General features: G+C 41.8%; 1 protein-coding gene across 1 annotated transcript in view; it reads right to left on the bottom strand.

Annotated features, from left to right (window-relative positions):
- Positions 1 to 5121: 5121 nt before the first annotated feature.
- Positions 5122 to 19711, bottom strand: part of PLPPR4 (phospholipid phosphatase related 4) — a 42979-nt gene continuing 28389 nt past the window's right edge. The window contains exons 3-7 of the mRNA XM_081914158.1: positions 17894 to 18023; positions 14126 to 14321; positions 13133 to 13190; positions 12434 to 12607; positions 5122 to 10680 (exon numbers count right to left, since the gene is read on the bottom strand). Coding sequence (XP_081770284.1) covers positions 9343 to 10680; positions 12434 to 12607; positions 13133 to 13190; positions 14126 to 14321; positions 17894 to 18023 — 1896 coding nt within the window. The 3' untranslated portion in view covers positions 5122 to 9342. The remainder of the gene's footprint in view (positions 10681 to 12433; positions 12608 to 13132; positions 13191 to 14125; positions 14322 to 17893; positions 18024 to 19711) is intronic.

A 19711-nucleotide genomic window follows, 5' to 3' on the forward strand; every position in this document is an offset into this window, starting at 1 on the left:
TTAGTGTTTCTCATACCCATTTTTGCATGTAAGTTCTTTACCCCTGTGTCCGATGCTGCCAAATCCCCATAGAGAATATGTCTCTTTTGATTCCGGTCTTCCTTTTCCTTGTTAATGCAGAAAGATGATTAAAAATTGAATCTCCATAGTGCTGCACTATAAACGGCTATTTATAAGCAGATAACTGGATTAGTTGCTATGGAAACAGAAAATATCGTGCCGAAATCGAATCAGCATAATCTAGAAAGGATCACTTCTGTTCAGGCACAGCACCCTGTTACTCCTCTATTCATCTTCTCCTCTGCTCCCAGCCATGGATGTAGAAATCCCATCACGGCCCCACATCCCTTCTGCATTGGTGGTCGAAGTGGGGTGGGTGGTGGGTAGAACGAGAAAACCATACTGTGGAACTAGGAGGAGGTCTGCAAATTTTGCTCTCTCTCTCTTTTTTAGAATTGAGCTTCAGAATTTGGTTTTTTGTTCCGGTCCATGAAACTGTGGGGACTAATTCATTTCAAGCGAACCATACCATAATCACCACTTTGCGATTCTGAATGCCGATGTGCCGTCAATAAAGCTATCAAAAGAAGCTGAGCCATGTTGATATACAAAGATGGCAATGCTTGCCGTGTGCACATCAGGCTCCTGTGATGCTGGTATGTTTCTATGGCAACGGGCCTCTTGCCTCATCACTGTAGCAACAGGTGCCTGATCCCTTTGGCAGCCAGTCTGAAAATCTGCAACAGTATTGTAATTGTATCCTTTTTGCTGGCTCACAATTTTCTGCTCTCCAGCGCTGCTAATCAGGGCCAACAGAAAGAGCCCTTGCAATCCGGCTTGGCCACCATTCGGTATAAGAGGAACTCAATAAACATTTTCTTATCTGGACCCTCATTGCAAATTTTTATCAATGAATTGCTTAAAGGTGGTTCAAAAGTAATTTCATGTGGACCACCCAGAGCTTGCTAATTGCTGGAATACTGACAAAGAATGCTAGACTAGGTAGGTCTTAAAACAAATCCACCAGGGCACTTGAGCTTTTAAGCAAGAGTGGTTACTTAAAATAATTTAACAGACATTAGTTTTGCCTGACCTGTTCAGAAATCCCGAATATGTGCTTTGGCCTTATAACATGGGGAATTTAGTAAGGTGGTACCTCGGGTTACATACGCTTCAGGTTACATATGCTTCAGGTTACAGACTCCGCTAACCCAGAAATAATACCTCGGATTAAGAACTTTGCTTCAGGATGAGGTATACCTGGGCCATATCTGATGACACACTGTACATTTAAAGCACTATTATACCACTTTAACTGACATGGCTACACCAAATCCTGGGAACCTGTAGTTTGCTAAGGGCGCTGAGAGCTGTTAGGGAGACCTCAGTCCGCTCACAGAGCTGCAGTTCCCAGAGTTCTCTGGGAAGAGGAATTGATTATTAAACCAGTCTGGAAATTATAGCTCTGTGAGGGGAATAGAGGCCTCCTAACAACGCGGGACGCGGGTGGCGCTGTGGGTTAAACCACAGAGCCTAGGACTTGCTGATCAGAAGGTCGGTGGTTCGAATCCCCACGACGGGGTGAGCTCCTATTGTTCGGTCCCAGCTCCTGCCCACCTAGCAGTTTGAAAGCACGTCAAAGTGCAAGTAGATAAATAGGTACCGCTCTGGCGGGAAGGTAACGGCGTTTCTGTGTGCTGCTCTGGTTCGCCAGAAGCAGCTTAGTCATGCTGGCCACATGACCCGGAAGCTGTATGCTGGCTCCCTCAGCCAATAAAGCGAGATGAGTGCCACAACCCCAGAGTCGGTCACGACTGGACCTAATGGTCAAGGGTCCCTTTACCTTTACCTTTTAACAACTCTCAACACGTTTAACAGACTATAGTTCCCAGGACTCTTTGAGGGAAGCCAAGACGTGATATAACAGCTCTTTAACTGTGTAGCATGGATGCAACCTATAACAGCAATTCTATCCATGCCTGCTGTGAACTCAGTACTGCTGAATTTGGTGAGGCTTTCTCCCAGATAAACAAACAAACTAATGCTAAAACTTTGAGAATATCAAATTCTGTCATTTTATCCTTTAATCTTCTGGGTTCCTCTGCAGTCAACATTGTTAAGGGCTCTTTGTTTTTTATTTAATACGAAATGTTCATTCTATGTTTTGGAAAGTCCTGTGAGAGGTCAGTCATTTTTTAATTTTACAGATGGTGCGGTCCACAGCTTGCCTGATCATGGATATACAATCTCATCTAACTGAATCAGTTGCACCCTTTGTATTCCAAGCTATAAAAAGATTTGCTAGCAATTCTTACAGAACTGTTGAAGAGGTACTGGTTTTAATTCTGTTCTCAACGTGTTTTAAGTTTTTACTAATTTAATACTGAGTTTTATTTTTAAAAATGGAGCTTCTTTCCCCCTTGTTGAATGAAATGAATACCTCACGGCAGCCCAGCAGAAGCGGTGAATTGAAATCCATTTTCCCAGGTCATGAGAGAGGTGACAGCTAGCAATAGGAACCTCCTTTTTAAAGCACAACAAAATTGCACAACACCTCCTGGGTACATCAGGGATGGTATAAGGAAGATTCTCCCATGGAAAGCTGAGCCATAGCATAGCTACTTATTTATCCAGTGTGATTTAGGAGAAATATTATAAATGAGTACATTTAAACATTTCGGTGAGTACAGTGGGGCCTCGGGTTACAGACGCTTCAGGTTACAGACTCCGCTAACCCAGAAATAGTACCTCAGGTTAAGAACTTTGCTTCAGGATGAGAACAGAAATCATGTGGTGGCGGCATGGTGGCAGCAGGAGGCCCCATTAGCTAAAGTGGTACCTCAGGTTAAGAACAGTTTCAGGTTAAGAACGGACCTCCAGAACGAATTAAGTTCTTAATCCGAGGTACCACTGTATAGATCTCAATGACAGCAGTGTGACACTAGTAAGAGCTTTATAATATCACTTTCATAGAACGTGAAGTCAAGGCAACCTGCTCATTTGCATAACTCCAGCCTAGGTTTGACGTTTTCATCCCCAAAAAGTTTTTGATTTGAGATTCTACTGAAATGAGGCTGCATTTTAATGTTGTATTTTAATCTTGTTTTTAAGTTGTATTTTAATCAATTGTTTTATACCTGGTGTTAGCCGCCCTGAGCCCAGTCTTGGCTGGGGAGGGCGGGGTATAAATAACAATTATTATTATTATTATTAGGTTCCATCATGCTAGTTTCTGACACAAATATGGACTCCCAAAACTTATTTCTGAACTATGTGCGGGCGATACCCAACTAACACATCCTGTTAACACAAGAATTTCCACTGCCACAATGGGGCTTTACCCCCTCCCCTCTGTGCCCCACACTTTTGCCAAATCTCTGTAGGGTTGTGGGAGCCCCTAGAAACAAATTCAGGGGGCAAACAGGGAGGGGGGAAGAGTCCTGTTTCTCAAGTGCAAATCCTTGCACTGATGGGATGTGTTACTCAGTGCTACTTTGGATACAACCCCTGGTATTTTCTGTGCCTATTTTAGATTTTGTGTTGCCAAGCACAACACGTAGCAAAAGAGCATTAGGAAAGGGTCCTTCTCAAGATACAAGATCCGACACATGGCATTCGAACCAAGGAATGCTTTAAATTGATGGCAATTATTCACAAATATCCAAGAACAGAGAGGTGTTATGTTGAAGACCTTTAAGCACCACTCGTTATAGAGTCTGCAATTCTCCTGTTTATATTTGTTTTTGTACCCAGAAAAATATTGGGGCTTAGGAAACTGCTCTTTAATATTAATATTAATATTAATATTTGATTGAAATAATTTCAATTCTGCATTGCATTTGTGTGTGTGTGTGTGTGTGTATATATATATATATATATATATATATATATATATATGCAGGTTTTGGTGCAAAACCTGCATTCCTGTACCCGTGAAAATCTACGAAAGCAAATATATATATATATATATATATATATATATATATATATATATATATATATATATATATATTCTTACACACATTTTTGTTCTCCCCCCCCCCACTTCCCCCTTCCCCCCTCTGTATCACTTTATTTCTTTATATTTTTGATGCCATGGCTTCATTTCTCCATATTGCTTAAAAAAATTAATTCCCACTTGCCCGTGTACCTGATTTAACTCAGGAAACTGATGAAGCAGACTGTGTCCCTTCAAAGCTTGTGCCATAATAAATTTGTGAGTCTTGAAAGACCTACGAGATCTTGGTTCCTTTTACTGCAACACATGAACAGGGCTGTCCCCCCTGACCTTCTTCAGCATGTGAATCTTTGTTAATGTTTTGAAATGTTCTTAGCTCATGAATTGTGCATGAATAGCTCTGTAGAGTTTTGTTGTTTAACCATTATAGCACAATCTGGCTTCTCACCATTGGGGCCTTGGTCTACAGCTGGCCTTGAATCCTGAACAAATGGGAGTAGCATACACTTTGTTGATTAATGCCTGCAAATACATCTTTATGCAATTAAATTTCCTGTTCTGGGGGGATGACTAAGGAATGAAGCTCAGAGGCCTCTGTCCCAGATCTGCAGGCAGAGTTATCCAGTGCTGGCCAAGGGCACTGGATATGCCCTCCACTGTGGATCACCTCCTCCACCCAAAGATAGCATGGTCCATAGCATTCTATAGTCCTTGAGATGCCCTCTCAGAGACCTTAGAGTCACACCCTTAATCTTCAGAAATGCACATGCATATGCTATTACACAGAACCAACCAGAGGACAAATTGACAATTGTAACTCTTGCGGGACACAGACGAGATACCTCTGCTTCAATGAGGAATTTCATATTTATTTTAATGATATTAGCACAATAAACTCACACAGTAGCATTGATTCTGTAATTATTTAACAAAATACATTTATAGCAATTTACAAATAGGTTTTTTTTTTGTTTTCATTTTAAAACAGTGCATAACATTTTATTAGAACACAATACTTTATATAGAATTCTCGTTTAAAAACATATCTTGTATTTTACCCAATTTATTTGTTTTTCTTAGTAAAGCACAGCCTAACAAAGAAATTGGTGCCCGTTTTGGCGAGTAAGAAAAGACTAGAAGATGCCACCTGTCAATTTATCTGATTTGTTTGAAATTAAGGTATCAGTGGAATGTAAACAAAGGTTAATTTTATAAAAGGCTCCATAAATGATATACATGCCGGATTCAAGAATTCCAATGTATATCTTATTGTTATTATTTTGTTCTTTAACGTAATTATGTTTCTGAGAAGCCAGTATTAAAAAGAGTAGCCTTTGGCACTTCCGAGTAAAAAAAGAGTATTTTCAATATTTTAAGTAAAGAATGCAATTACAATGATTCTGCAAGTGCTTTTAAAATTGTCTGCTATTAAGTAGGAAAAGTTTAGGTAGGAAAAATAGCACACTGCACTTGAAAGGATGCAGTGAATTTCAGAGACTTAAAAGCAACTTGTGATGCCTTTATCTATGGTAAACTAACTAAAACAAAGTAAACGACTAACCATTGCTCCCACTAAAGCTCACTCCACTCACCTATTGTTGACAGAATAAGCTGCTTTCCCAGAAGGGCTATTTTTTAGTCCTTGTTTTATTGCAGTTGCTTAAATTGTCATATTCCCTTCTTAGGTTATCAAGTTATTAACAACTCTGTGTTCTCTCACTATATTTCTAGGTCAGCCGTGATTGCGTCCTACCTCTTTGTTTCAAGGTCTTCCCTGCTTGGTGTATCTAAACTAAACTACAATCCCTCATCAAGCCAAGTGTTTGCAATATTTTTTGTAAAAAAAAAAGTGGGAGGGAAAAGTCAATACCAAGCAGATCTGCTTGGGTTGTTTTACAGCTTTTAAGAAATGCTTATAAATACTGTATATGGAAAACAGTCACCCCCAACCCAGCTAGGTAGATCTGTACGCAGATTTTCTACACAAAACGTTGGGATCTTTGGGTGCAAGAAAGTGCTGGATATGAAAATCTGCTGGCCGGATGCCTGCATCCAGCGACCAGGGCGGCATGCTTGGTTCCTGAGCTGGATTGGGAATTTGCATGGGTGGCAACCGACACAGGGTCTGTTGAAATGGGATGTGGAGATACAACTGGATATCCACCCCAGTTCTCAGCATGGCGCACTCACTGTCGCAAAATGGTATGAAGGTTAATGGTGCCTTTGAATCTAATCCAGATGAGAAATGCTAAACCCAACCTGCTCTCTGAAGTCACTGCACATGGGCCTTTTGTTTCTGCACAAATCATTGCCTGCTAAATACTGTTGCGTGGGACCGACATGGGGTTTTTGAGCCGTTATCTGAAGATAGCGCGTTTTGCAGGTGTGAAACCTCAGTACTGTCACTGTCTGGGCAAGTGTGAAAGGCTCTCAGGTAGGTAGGAAAACTGGGAATGACCTCTGTTTTAGGACCCCAGAGACCCCAGAGACTAGCTTTCGATGGGGGCAAGGTGTGAATGCATAGCTCAGCTGTGAAACTGGGTGGTCTTGGGCAAATCGATATCTCCGTCTAATTTACTTCACAGCTGTGGTGAGGGGGAAATACCACTGGGCTCTTTGGCAAGGGAAACGGCTGCAATCCTATACACAGATACCTGGGAGTAAGTCCCACTGAACCCAGTGAGGTTTCTACTTCCAAGAACACATGTATGTGATTGCATAATTAGATTAACTTTGTATCTTTATACCCACTGTATTTTTGTCTGCTATTTTATAGCACTGAGTGGGTTTTACTCAGAAAGGCGGCCTACAAATATTTTAAACAAAATAAAAAAGTAAGGAGGAGGAAAATCATTAGCATCCAAAGGTTGTATCCAGTGCTAGTTTTGCTTGGAATAGACTCACTGAAAATAATAGACACAACTAATTTAGGTCCATTATTTTCATACAATCCACTCTGAGTAGGACTTAGTTGGGTATAACTCCCAAGTATTTTGAGGTCATTAGATTCTGGATAGGTCTGCAGGTTTTCCAAATGGTAGATGCTCCTGTGATTTTCAACGTTTCTAGCTGACTACTGTAAGAGGCATTCACAGACTTTGATCTTTGTGAGTTTCTGGTATGAATTGATCTTTTCCGTGTCTCCAGATTAATGTGGAGATTGGAATTTTGTTTCATTACAGATTTTGCACTTCTTGAATATTCTGATGCAGTTCTTGGCAAAACAGAAAGTATCAAAATACCATGAGTTTAAAAATGTGTTTTAAAATAAGCTTTAACATTTGTATCTTTTCTTTTAAAAAATCATATTTTGAGAGAAATAGGTTTTAAAAGTCACATTTAAATGTGAATTTTCATGTCAGATTTTTATAAAAGAAATAGCAAACTAATGCAGAAACATGGAAGGGACGGAGTGAAAAAATGTCTCAGATAAAAAATAGTGTGGTTTGTCTATCCCTAGATATCTCCATTAGCTACATTCTGTATGACTTAGGGCAACACTTCAGTTTACAACTGCCATCATCCCTGATCATCAGCCAAGCAGGCTGCGATTGTCATCCCAATTCCAAACCAGTCAATTTTCTCCTTAGAAAATAATCTCGGCAGCTTCTCATCTCCTCAGGATGAGTTCACAGCAAGGAAAGGCTTTTCAAATCCCTAACTGAAAAGTATGTTTAATGAGAATATCCACTGAATCTAATCTGTGCTACAATACAGCACTTGTGTATTAATTTGGCTGCTGCGGGCCATTCCAAATCTCAAAATAACGACATTCCAAATGAACATTCTAGGAGTAGCTTAATGGGCATTATGTGCCAAGCCAGACAAGTGAGGGAACAACGTCTTGGAGTGAGCTCAAATACGTGTTTCATCAGCAGTATCCCACAAATGACAGGGTTAGCCCATCCATTGGACTGGGACTTTTGTCTATGGTATTATGCCCAGAGAGATTACCAGATGTCTCGTTCCCTGACACTACCCTCATCAGGTTTGCCTTATGGGATCTTAAATAACTCAGAGGAAGGCTAAACTGCCACAGTGGTGCAGGGATACAGGATAAAATACTGTACCTGCTTAATGTCGCCTTACTTTGAGTCTTTATGATGGCAAAAACCCATCTGGGATAGGACCTCGCAACTTAAACACCCAGTAATTTCACTGATGCTGTTTCAGGTCAACCCCTTGACGGTTTTCACTAGCTAAAAGGAGGTTAAGGTAAGTGCATTAGGATTGCTTGGCATTCTTAAATAAGTTCAGGTCATCTCTGAAGGCAGAGAATGTGGCTCAGGTTCTGGAGGAGGGTACAAACAGGCCCAAATCTTGTCTAGGAGGCCCCGATACCTATGGCCAATCCAGCTAATTGATTCAGAAGCCTGAATTATAATTCCCCCCCCATCTTTACAACATAGTAGCAATTATCAGAGTGAAGCACTAGTCAATAATGAATAAAAATTAGGAAAGATAAGCAATGAGACAAATCGAGAAACTGTTAAAAATGAAGTGTTAATCAGTGCTCTAAGAGATCCCTGTTTGTTTGTTTTTAAAAAATCCCATGCTATTTCAACTAGTCCCAGATTAGCTCACTGAGAAGTGACCTCTTTGTAGCACCTGAAACTAAACAATTGGAAAGAAACAGAAAAATTAACCAGAATAGAAAATGTTTCCATTTTCATGGAGTATCATTCACATTGTTGTTTTTTTTTTGTTCCAGTAAACATTTCAAAGAACTACACAAAACCTTTGCAATCTTTTAATGTGAAATACCCACTATAACAAAGCTGTCAATATTTTTCTACTCTAAATGAATGCAGCCAGCATCATATTTTCAGCAATATCACTTGGAAAGGAATTACACATCAAAACGTCATGTGTCTGTAGCAATGAACAGGTATGGAAGTTTACTAAAAAAGTAAAAGTAAAAGTAAAGTTAGAATCAGCACCGACTTGTATTAAATTTTGGTGCAAAACCCGCAAAGGTGAAGTACAACACTGATAGTACACCTTTTGCCCATTGTCCTTAGACATATATAAATCAAAAAGTTGGCACATTCAGGAAATAAGGTGTCTGTATTTAAGATTGCTGTTTTTGTTGACATTGTTCCCATTGGAACAACATTTTGAGTCTGGGGGAAAAGAAAAACCTGTTAGGAAACATCCCGTTTGATAGGTTCTTGCATTTGTGCTTCCCCCCTCCTCCACTGCAACATGAAACCCACAAATTCATGCACAATCACTACACATCAGCAACATCCCAAAATGGCCAGGCTGATGGTCGATATTTTGGCACATCAAGAATATTTCGGCATCAGCTCAAAAAGAGAGCACAAAGCTAGTACCAAACGGTGTCGATTGTCAGTGGCATGGCTGGGCGGAAGCACCGAGCCTCATTCTTTGTAAGCTCTTGTGGGGGATGTTCCCTTGTAGAAGATGTTCCTGGTATTCTCCGGGCTGCTTCCTCTTTCAGGAATCAAAATGATATTACCTTTCCTTCGAAGCGTAGAATCACGGCTGGAGGAAACAGACAGGGTCTCTGAGCCAATCTCGCTGCCTTCCACTGGCGTGACCCTGATCGTTGTCATCCCGTGATGGTGGTGTTCGCTGTTGTCGATGTTACTTCTTTTTCTGTCCCCGGATCCATAACTGTCTTTCAAAGATTCGCAGCTCTCCGAGTCTCTGTTGAGATCATTGAGCTCGTACGTCTGGCGAAGGCTTCCTTTCTCGGGAGCTTTCCATTTCCACGAGCCACTTCCTTCGCCTTCCGACGGCATCTGAATGATGGGCCTGTTGTTTTCGGGGTGGGCTTCGACTCGCACGATGCTGCTCGGCTCGTGATCCGTCAAGGTTTTGTATCGGATGGAGCCTGTGCAGGTGACTGTGCTGCCGTCAGAGCTCTTTGGGCTGCCCTGAAGGACGCCTTGCTGCTTTGACATGGCGATGACCTGCATGATCCTTGGCTGGCTGTTGCTTCTGCACCCGACAGTCTTCTCGGCGGCTTTCAACCACTTAGCTCGGGCGGAGCTCGTTTTGGGAGACGTGTTCACATTCTCCTGCGTCTCTTCGGGGATGTGGACAAGCTGTGAAGAACCCGGCCGGGACTGAATAGAAACTCTTGGCCCACCAGAAAGGCCAACGCTATTGCAGCCTGGCATGCTGCCGGGCTGGATTTTCAGGTACTGACTGGGAGGCCCATGGTGATCGCCATTAACGCCAACCCTGGATGGCTCAGAGCTAGACCTCATTTCAATTGCTCGAGGTGGTGACTGCCCAGAATCCGTCTCTATCACCTGCAGGGACAACTTCCGGCTTTCATTCTTGTTCTTCCACTGGGACAGAAGCTGTTTGGAGCGGGCAGAATCCATAGATGCATGGATGGTTGCGTTCCGACGAGCTGACTCTTCCATCGCAGGCGTGTTGGCTCTCGGCAGTGTGTTACTGAAAGTCACCATGTTCTCCTTCCCCATTGGACTTCGCGGCGTTATAATTTCTACGTCGGCATTTGCCCTTTTGAGGTTGGTCAGGGAGCCAGTGTCCCTGTGGTTCCTGTTTAACATACTCTCAGTATGGTGAGGGGGGATGACGTCGTTGCCGCTTCCGTTTTTCCCTGGTAAAATTCGACTGGGATCTTGGCTCAGGTCAGTCAAAGACCTTAACGGTTCTCTGTGCGGGTTCTGGTTCAACATATTGTCTTCGCTCGGCAGGAAGTTCCCCACAGCGTACAGGCCCTGGCGTTGGGAGAAGAAAACAAAACACAGGATCCCATTATGAAAAATAAATATTTGGACGTTATTGACATTCAGTGGCTGTGTGTGCAGAAGCTAGAAGGAGAATCCACTTTATGAAGTCTTGGTTCTAATATGTCTTGAGAGACCAACACAGACAGGCCAGCAAATTGCAGGACATTTCTGGAAATGTCGCCTTGACATATTTTAATATCTTGGGCATGCCCAGTGGGATTCTGTTCCCTGCCCTGCTCCAAACAACAGGCTTCACCAATTGTTTTGAAACATTCCATAATTTAAATTTCAAAAGTTGCTTGCCAGATGGGCTGCTTCTGGGCAAGAAACATCAGCCTTTCAAAGCCCTTGCTGGGTCCTTGGGTTAAGCCAAACAGTCCTTTGGATCTCGACCACTGTTGGAAGCATCCATTGATGTTTCAACAGAGCTTACCTCCAAATCAAAAACCATTTTGAGTGCATCATTTACTAAACAATGTGGCTTAAAATGAAGAAGAATGGCAATAAAAGCAATAACAATAATACTAGAAATGCTATCATTTACCATTTAGGTTTGTGATAAGGTGATGATTTCTCATCATAATTCACCAGTAAATGAGTTAGGACAAAAATCAATCTGAGGCAAGTTATCAACGTTGCTGAACATAAATTTCAAAGAATTCTCAACAGATTATTTTTCTTAATGTAAATACTGCTATTTCATATTCATTTTCAGCTTTGGGATAACTCCTGTCCCTCACACTCAATTTTACAGTCACACCAGCCTGATTTACCGATCGTGGCCTCAACCTGATTAGTTTTCTGCTCAAAGGTTATGCCCTTTCTGTTGCTTAATAGCCATGTAATGCAATATCTTGGCGAGAGACAAATTCATCAGTTTCAAATCAATTTGTGCAGAACCTCAGCAGGAGCTTGAGCTTCACTCTATTTACACATTCAGTGGTCCATTAAAAAGAAAATGCATTCCACTCTCTAAGGACAAAAACAAGTCTCAAGTTCGAAGAACGCCAAGTTCATCATACGTGTACTCCAAATGGGCTTTATAAATGATATAAGGCTGCTACAGCTGGCCTTATACATTTTAATGGTTTCAGTGTTCAGGCACTTGTCTCAATGCGTGCTGGGTGGTGATTTTAGGCTGACTTTCCCCAACTTGGTGCCTTCATACTGCCTCTCCTGGTATGCCCCGTGGAGGACCTTAAGGCCCACAAATAACAACACTTTGGAGGTCCTGAGGTTAGATTGGTTTCAACTTAGTTTCAACTAAGAAGAAGAAGAAGAGGAGGAGGAGGAGGAGGAGGAGTTTGGATTTGATATCCCCTACCCTAAGAAGTCTCAAAGCAGCTATCTCTTTTTCCCTTCCTCCCCCACAACAAACACTCCGTGAGGTGAGTGGGGCTGAGAGACTTCAGAGAAGTGTGACTAGTCCAAGGTCACCCAGCAGCTGCATGTAGAGGAGCAGAGACGCGAACTCGGTTCACTAGATTATGAGTCCACCGCCCTTAACCACTACACCACACTAGCAAGGGTAACATAACTGGGCTTCTAAGGCTTAGAGCACAATGCCCCACAGCTGCAAAAAAGAAGGGAGCCATGGACTCAAAAAGGTTGAAAACCTCCGTTCTACAGTATCGTGCAGAACAGAATCTACTACAAATAAAAGTGAAACAAAATATTTCTTATTTGTAGGGCATTTAGCTACCCAAACGCAGGCGTCTCTGCACGCTTCCAGTCTACTTACCAAGTACAGGGCAATTCCGCCTCCAATTAAAAAGCCACAGTAAACATCAACTGGGTGGTTTTTGTACTGGGTGATGCGAGTCAGTCCACATATAATCCCACAGATGATAAATGCGAATACTAGGAGTGGTTTCAGAAGTTTAGAGGAGTCGGTTAACGTGGAATTGAAGTACATCTTTAAAACAAAACAAAACATTAAAAAAGCAATTTAGTTAAATCTCCCAGGTTTGCTTCCTTGTTTCCTTAATGAGCTAGTAATGTGCGTCTCCTTAAGGTCCATAGCTTCTCGTCCTGAGCTTTCGCTTTGAACTCCATGGGCTTCAGATCATGGAAAGTTTGTAGAAATTAACACAAATGTCTCAACTCTTTTCAGTTTCATTCATTTGATGTGGAGGTTAGAGGCATCTGATCTGCATTAATGTGAATTAGTGGCATTTTAAGAAGTACTTGACTTATTCTGAAATAAAAAACCAATTTCATAAAATCTTACCCTCTAATTTCAGCCCTGATTTCTGATTTTTCTATTTCAGGCCTCCCTAAATCAATAAATGGGGGACAGAGAAAAACTTTTTTTCTGCTTCTTTTGCGGGGGGACGCTTGGCAGCTGCAGTCTCAACCTTCCTGCTTTAAACAAGACATGAAATGACATTCTGACTTTACCCTTTTGTCCACGTTATTGCAAAGAGGCTTAATTACTCACCGAAACGTACACAGCTGCAAATGCTGCCAGGGTGGCGTGTTGCGAAGGGAATGACTTTCTGCAAAGGAAGGACACCCAAATTAAATTTCTCACTTAAAAATACATTTCGCAAGGGCTGATTTAAAAATAACCAAAGCACTGGGTGGTCCAGTATTGTAATCATATTTAACTTACAAGCTGTAATATCATTACACTATAGGGCTTTAAAAAAAATCCCGTTCAGTGTACTGGAGAGAATGTGGAATTTAGGCACCATTAACAGAGTAAACTTCTGGTCTCAAATAACGTGGGTTTTGGTTTATGTATTGCAATGGACAGATTCTACAATTACACAGAAGAATCTGTAATGCACAACAATCTAGGGGGAAAAGGTTGAGTAATTATCGCCATTGGGTTGCATCCAAATAAATTCTGCTCAGAATAGACTTCTTGAATTAATGGACTTAATTCAGGTAGGTAGCCGTGTTGGTCTGATGCAGTTGAAATATATATATATATATAATGTCCAGCAGCGCCTTAGAGACCCACTATGTTTGTTCTGGGTATAACAAACTTAGTTTTGTTATAGTTTGGCTATATTAATGCATAATGGACTTGGGTATAAGCTTATCTAAATCATGAGAATGAAATGCATGTATGCATGCCCAGGTCTTGGAAAAGCTTGGAAAAGCTTACAGATATTATCAGCAGATTTTGGTCCACAGTTATGGATGAAAATAGATGGCAGCACATTTTTGACTGGGTTGTAGTAAGTGGCCTTAAACTGAGCCACACCATTATCCATCTAGCTCAGGATTGTTTACCTATACTGGCTCTCCAGAGTTTCAGGCATGGATCTCTTGCAGCCCTCCCTGGAGATGCCGAGGTTGAATTTGGGACCTTCTGCATGCAAGACATATGTTCCACCACTGAGCTACACCCCCCCCAAAAAGCCAAGACATAATAAACAATGAAAGACCATATTCCCCCCTCCCCCATCTTTTTGTGTCTAACCTTCCATCGTTGATGATGATGGGATCGGTTCCTGAGCAAATATCCTCCACGATGTAAGAATTTTCTGAGCAGGATACGTTGAGTGATGTATAGTTAGGCTTGCATACAGTCAGGAAATATGGCGTTTGATACCCAGTTGACAGCTGTATGATGTCAGTGATGAGAGCTGTGGCACAAAGGCCAAAGACGTGGACACCTAGAAGTGAAGCGGGAGAAGCCTTAACATCTTTGGCTAAATAGATACAGCACTTTATCCTAGGTCAAGGGATGGCAAACTGGTGGCCTGTGGCCCAAATCTGTCTCCACCGAACAATTTCATTTGGTTATCGTATTTTAATCAATATGTGTTTTCACAGAGAGCAAGGTGTCATGGCTTAAAGCTAAACCTCTCTTTAGATTTAGTATGTAACAGCTCGGCTATATCTTCACATGCACACTCCACAATGGTAAAGTTCTCGTAGTTAAGTGATGCATCATCATTAAGGCTTGCTTCCCAGTTGGAGTTTGCTTGTGTAATAAAACATGCTTCTAGCCTTGGGATCATAATCTGGATAATAGAGTGCTTTGCCTCCCTTGGAATCAATAGAACAATGCCCAATTAACAGTGAAAAATGGATAAGGTCATTGGTGCAGTTAGGTAATTCTGTAATCAGGATTTAATGGTTTTAAGGGAGCCTCCCTTCTTTAGGAGAGTGGCCTGGTTCACATCATGGTTTGTTTAAGGCATGGTTTGTTTAACAAACCATGGGCTAGCCACAAGTTGTGCCACAGATGATCCAAAAAACCATGGCTTGTTTCTCCGAAGTCTGGTTTGTTTTCCCGTGGCTCTTTGTAGTCAGGTGAGTGTCATACAAACCATGAGCAAGGAAAGGTGCTGGATTCACATGTAACACCAAGCCATAATGAAAACAAGATAATATCACCAAGACAACTATCTGTAAACAAACAATAAACATCCATAAAAATGGCAAAAGTAGTTTCCTTCCCAAATTGGTTTTATCTTAAACAACAGCAGACACAGTAAAGAAAGAGTTCACTTGTAATATATCAGTGGTTCAGTGCTCATTTCTTCTCTTTCCAAAATAAATTTTATTTTGAGCAATTGTGAACACAGTAATAAAGAGTCCACTTCTGATATAACAGTGGTTCAGTGCTTGGACATCATTTCAGTAATCAGATGTTTTGTTGCTAAAGAGCTTAGTTGTTATGTACTGAATTGAATAGGATCCAAACTGCAACAGTCTGATTGGTCCTAGAACAATAGGATCCAAAAGGCAGCAGTCTGATTGGTCCTAGAACAATAGGATTCAGAATGCAGCAGTCTGATTGGTCCTAGAACAATGCAGCAATATGATTGGTTGGCAGGAACCACCCAATCATGCTCCAGATAGAAGTGAATCCACAAGCTGATTGGCTTACAGTAGAATTCCAGAATTAGTCAATCATGTGCAGCCCATTGTGTAAATAATGTATATAAAGCAGATACTTTGAGGGGACTTTCATTCATTTCCTCCTCACCACTATGAGCTGAATAAAGAGCATGAAATCACTTTGCGACTCTGAGTATATTTCATTAGTCATCAAGCTTTGTAGTAAATAATATACAAGAGAAGACAGTATGTAAACGATTTAAAGGAGATATATCTGTCCCCATCTGCATGTTTCCATTGGGAGGAGCATAGAAAGAGGATGGTGTCTTTCAGTTTGTTAAACCTAAAGAAGGCTGATGACTAAACTCTTTAGCGACAAAATGTCTGATTACTGGAATGACGTCCGAGCGCTGAACTACTAGTATATCACAAGCGGACTCTTTCTTTACAGCACTTGCAGTTGCTTAATATAAAACCTATTCAGGAAATAAACTACTTTTGCCATTTTTATGGACATTTATTGTTTGTTTACAGATACGTAGTTGCCTTGGTGGTATTATCTTGTGTCGACTGCGGTAGTCACTGTATCACCGCCCTGGTCTTTGTTTTATTATAATGAAAACAAGGCAAGGCTCTTAAGTCAACAAAAAGCAGGGCTTCAGACTGTGGTTTGTTGGTAGTAAGCAAACCACAGTGCAGCTGCTGAGTGGGGCTCACATATACATGCTAAGCCACAGTTCAGTAAACCATGGTTTAGTATGCAAACCAGGCTGGCATGTGTAATATTTCACTTACTTCAAAATGTGATAAGCAAGACCTGCTGTGTTTGGGGGCTCTTCTGCTCAGTCTGGACTTCTCCCCAAAGTTCTGGCCTTGTAGCTCAACTAATTCTAAACATGTAATTTAGTTGCAAGCCACAATGATTTTAACAAGATCTGCTTCCACCAAGTATTATTTTTACTTTCTATTTGTTGTTTTTGAATGTATTATATTTTTATTGGTAATAAAAGTCATTTGCCCAGGATAGCATGACTGATGTTGTATCATAATTAGTTGGTTTTTTTAAAAAATAAAGTATATTACATCTCTTCAACCATCTTACAGCAGGATACTCGGTCCTCCCTCCCACCTTTCTTCACAACAACCCTGTGAGGAGGGTAAGGTTGAGAGATGATGTTTGTCATCAAATGAGCTTCCTGGCTGAGTGGAACCTGGAGCTCTACATGTCTAGTTCTATACTCTTGCTGTTACACCACACTGACTTAAGTAGCAGTAGGGTGAGCTGTGCTGAGAAAAGTGGGTGGGTGCTTTGTAAATGGATCGTGCAATAGTTCAATATTATAATGAAAAGGAACACATTATGCACTGTGGAAAATGGATACTGAGCACTTGTGAAACTGTTCAATGTGTGTGGGTCCCCCCAATGATTTTAGCTCTAGACTGTCATTCTTTAATTCAAACAGAGCCATGCCAAATTAATATCACTGGCAGCTGTGTATTTCTTTCTCATTTTATCTTGTAAAAGGGGATCTATAATAAGTATTCTTTTCTATAAAGGTAAAGGTAAAGGGACCCCTGATCATTAAGTCCAGTCGTGACCGACTCTGGGATTGTGGGGCTCATCTTGCTTTATTGGCCGAGGGAGCCGGCATACAGCTTCCGGGTCATGTAGCCAGCATGACTAAGCCGCTTCTGGCAGCACACGGAAACGCCATTTACCTTCCTGCTGGAGCGGTACCTATTTATCTACTTGCACTTTGACGTGCTTTCGAACTGCTAGGTTGGCAGGAGCAGGGACTGAGCAATGGGAGCTCACCCTGTTGCGGGGATTCGAACCGGCGACCTTGTGATCAGCAAGTCCTAGGCTCCGTGGTTTAACCCACAGCGCCACCCTCGTCCCTCCTTCTTTTCTTTACAATCAAGGAAAATGTTGACTTTTCCTTGTGATGTATTTATGGCCCATCAAGCAACCTCCTGATTTATTTATTTTTAGGCTAACATTTCCAGATGTCAGGTATCCTTCCTAGACTGTACTATTTTATACTGCAGAAATATTTATATTTTTGAACATAAGCAAAGGCAGGGATTTCCACCTGTCCAGACTGGATGATTCTGATGAGATTATATAACTGCAGAAATAACATCTTACTTTCCTCTTCCCTTCTCATCCCTTTCTCCCTTTTGTGTCATGCCTATTAGATTGTGAGCATGTTTGTGGTCTCTTTTCATCTCTGTATATCACTTATGAAGATGTTTGACCCAGCCCTCATGGTACATTCTTGTACATCTTAAATCTGTCATGTCCTTCAATTTATTTTTTTTAAAGAGACTAAAAGCAGCAAGATTCTTACAAATCAAAATCAGAAATTCTTCAACAAAGGCATGAGCCAAAACCCACCAACAAATCGGACGGCTCTCCTAAGGAAAGAGTTGAAGTTGCAGCCTCCCGCATTGATATTGGCCTCGGCTCCTATCCCATTCCGACGTTTTGAAAGGCAGCAGTAGAGAATTCCTTCGCCCACCATGATCTGTTATGACAAAGGAAGGGTTCAAGGCAACGCTAGCAATTATGTAACCAGAGCATGATTTGTTTAGAAGGACTCATACAGAGTCATAAGAGACCAAACTTCATTTGTGCCTGTTAACATTGTTCCAAGAACATGGCAAGGTTAGATGTAATGCATTTTCACTGTCTTGAAAACTCATTGTTTTGCAAGGGAGATATTTTGATCTGTTGGGATAGGGACAGTGGTTGACCTTGGATCTGTTCCACCTCTCTAACAATGGCATGCTTTGGGGCTTCTTGGATTGATTATCACAGTGAGCCAGTGTGGTGTAGTGGTTAAGAGCGGTAGTCACATAATCTGGGGAACCGGGTTCGCGTCTCCGCTCCTCCACATGCAGCTGCTGGGTGACCTTAGGCCAGTCACACTTCTCTGAAGTCTCTCACCCCACTCACCTCACAGAGTGTTTGTTGTGGGGGAGGAAGGGAAAGGAGAATGTTAGCCGCTTTGAGACTCCTGAAGGGGAGTGAAAGGCGGGATATAAAATCCAAACTCTTCTTCTTCTTATATGACTATATTAACAAACACAATTACAGTAGAACATCTGCACCCACACCGCCTGCCTCAGAAGAGCCCCAAGATCAGTATTTTTGTTTCACAACAACCCTCCCAGGTAGTTAGCTTAAGATACTAAGATACAATGTAATGCCCAAGGACACTAAATTAAACTCATTGCTGGGTGGAGAATTCACATTTTGAAATGCCTTGTTTTGACACTGCCATCAGGGCTGAGCTGTAATAACTTGCCCTGCTCAGTGACCAAACATGGCAGGAAGGAGACAAAAACACAAGGCTGTGTGAATTGGGCCACAGTTATTTTAACGCCACCAACCTTGCAGAGGGGAACCATGGTGAGACATACTCCCTACTCATAACAAACTGCGGGTGAGCCAACCTACCAAAGGTGAGGGGTACCACTTCATCTAACCTGTCCCTTAAGCCCCACCATTCAGGTGAATAAAGAGGCTCCAGGATTATAGGTTGATGTTACACGTTGGCCCCAAAGGTGCCCCTTACTATGCCAGTGAGTCCCACAGCCCTGAAGGCGAGTCTCAGAACTACAACCTTAACTGCCTGATAACCTCTGGAGACCTACCTGCCAATGTTTAACCTATTTAACTGCCAGTTTAACCTATTTATTGGTTAATCTTTGTTCATTACACCTGCCAGCAAATCAGTACAGAATAGTGAAAAATAAAACCACCAAGGCCAATCAACTGTTGACTCCCCTCCCAATTTGGCCCTAAATGGTGACCAGCAATGGGAAGGATGGGAGGGTGGGTAGAATGAAAAGGTTGGAGGCAGGCCTAAATATGCCCTGCATTGGCCCTATCCCCAACAATGGGACTGTGTGTGGGGCACCATTTTGTCTATATAAGCAACAGCACTCACATAAACACTGGCAACAGAAGGCATGGTTTGGGGGCCATTCTAGATTTAACATCCTTTAAGCCAGGCATGGCCAAACCTGGCCCTCCAGCTGTTTTGGGACTACAATTCCCATCATCCCTGACCACTGGTCCTGTTATCTAGGGATGATGGGAGTTGTAGTCCCAAAACAGCTTGAGGGCCAAGTTTGGCCATGCCTGCTTTAATCTGACTGAATGGCTTGTGAGTATAAAAATCAACAACACTCTACAGTTGTCCCTGCT

The sequence above is a fragment of the Podarcis melisellensis genome (assembly GCF_964234715.1).
Source record: "Podarcis melisellensis genome assembly, chromosome: 6".
Classification (NCBI taxonomy): Eukaryota; Metazoa; Chordata; class Lepidosauria; order Squamata; family Lacertidae; genus Podarcis; species Podarcis melisellensis.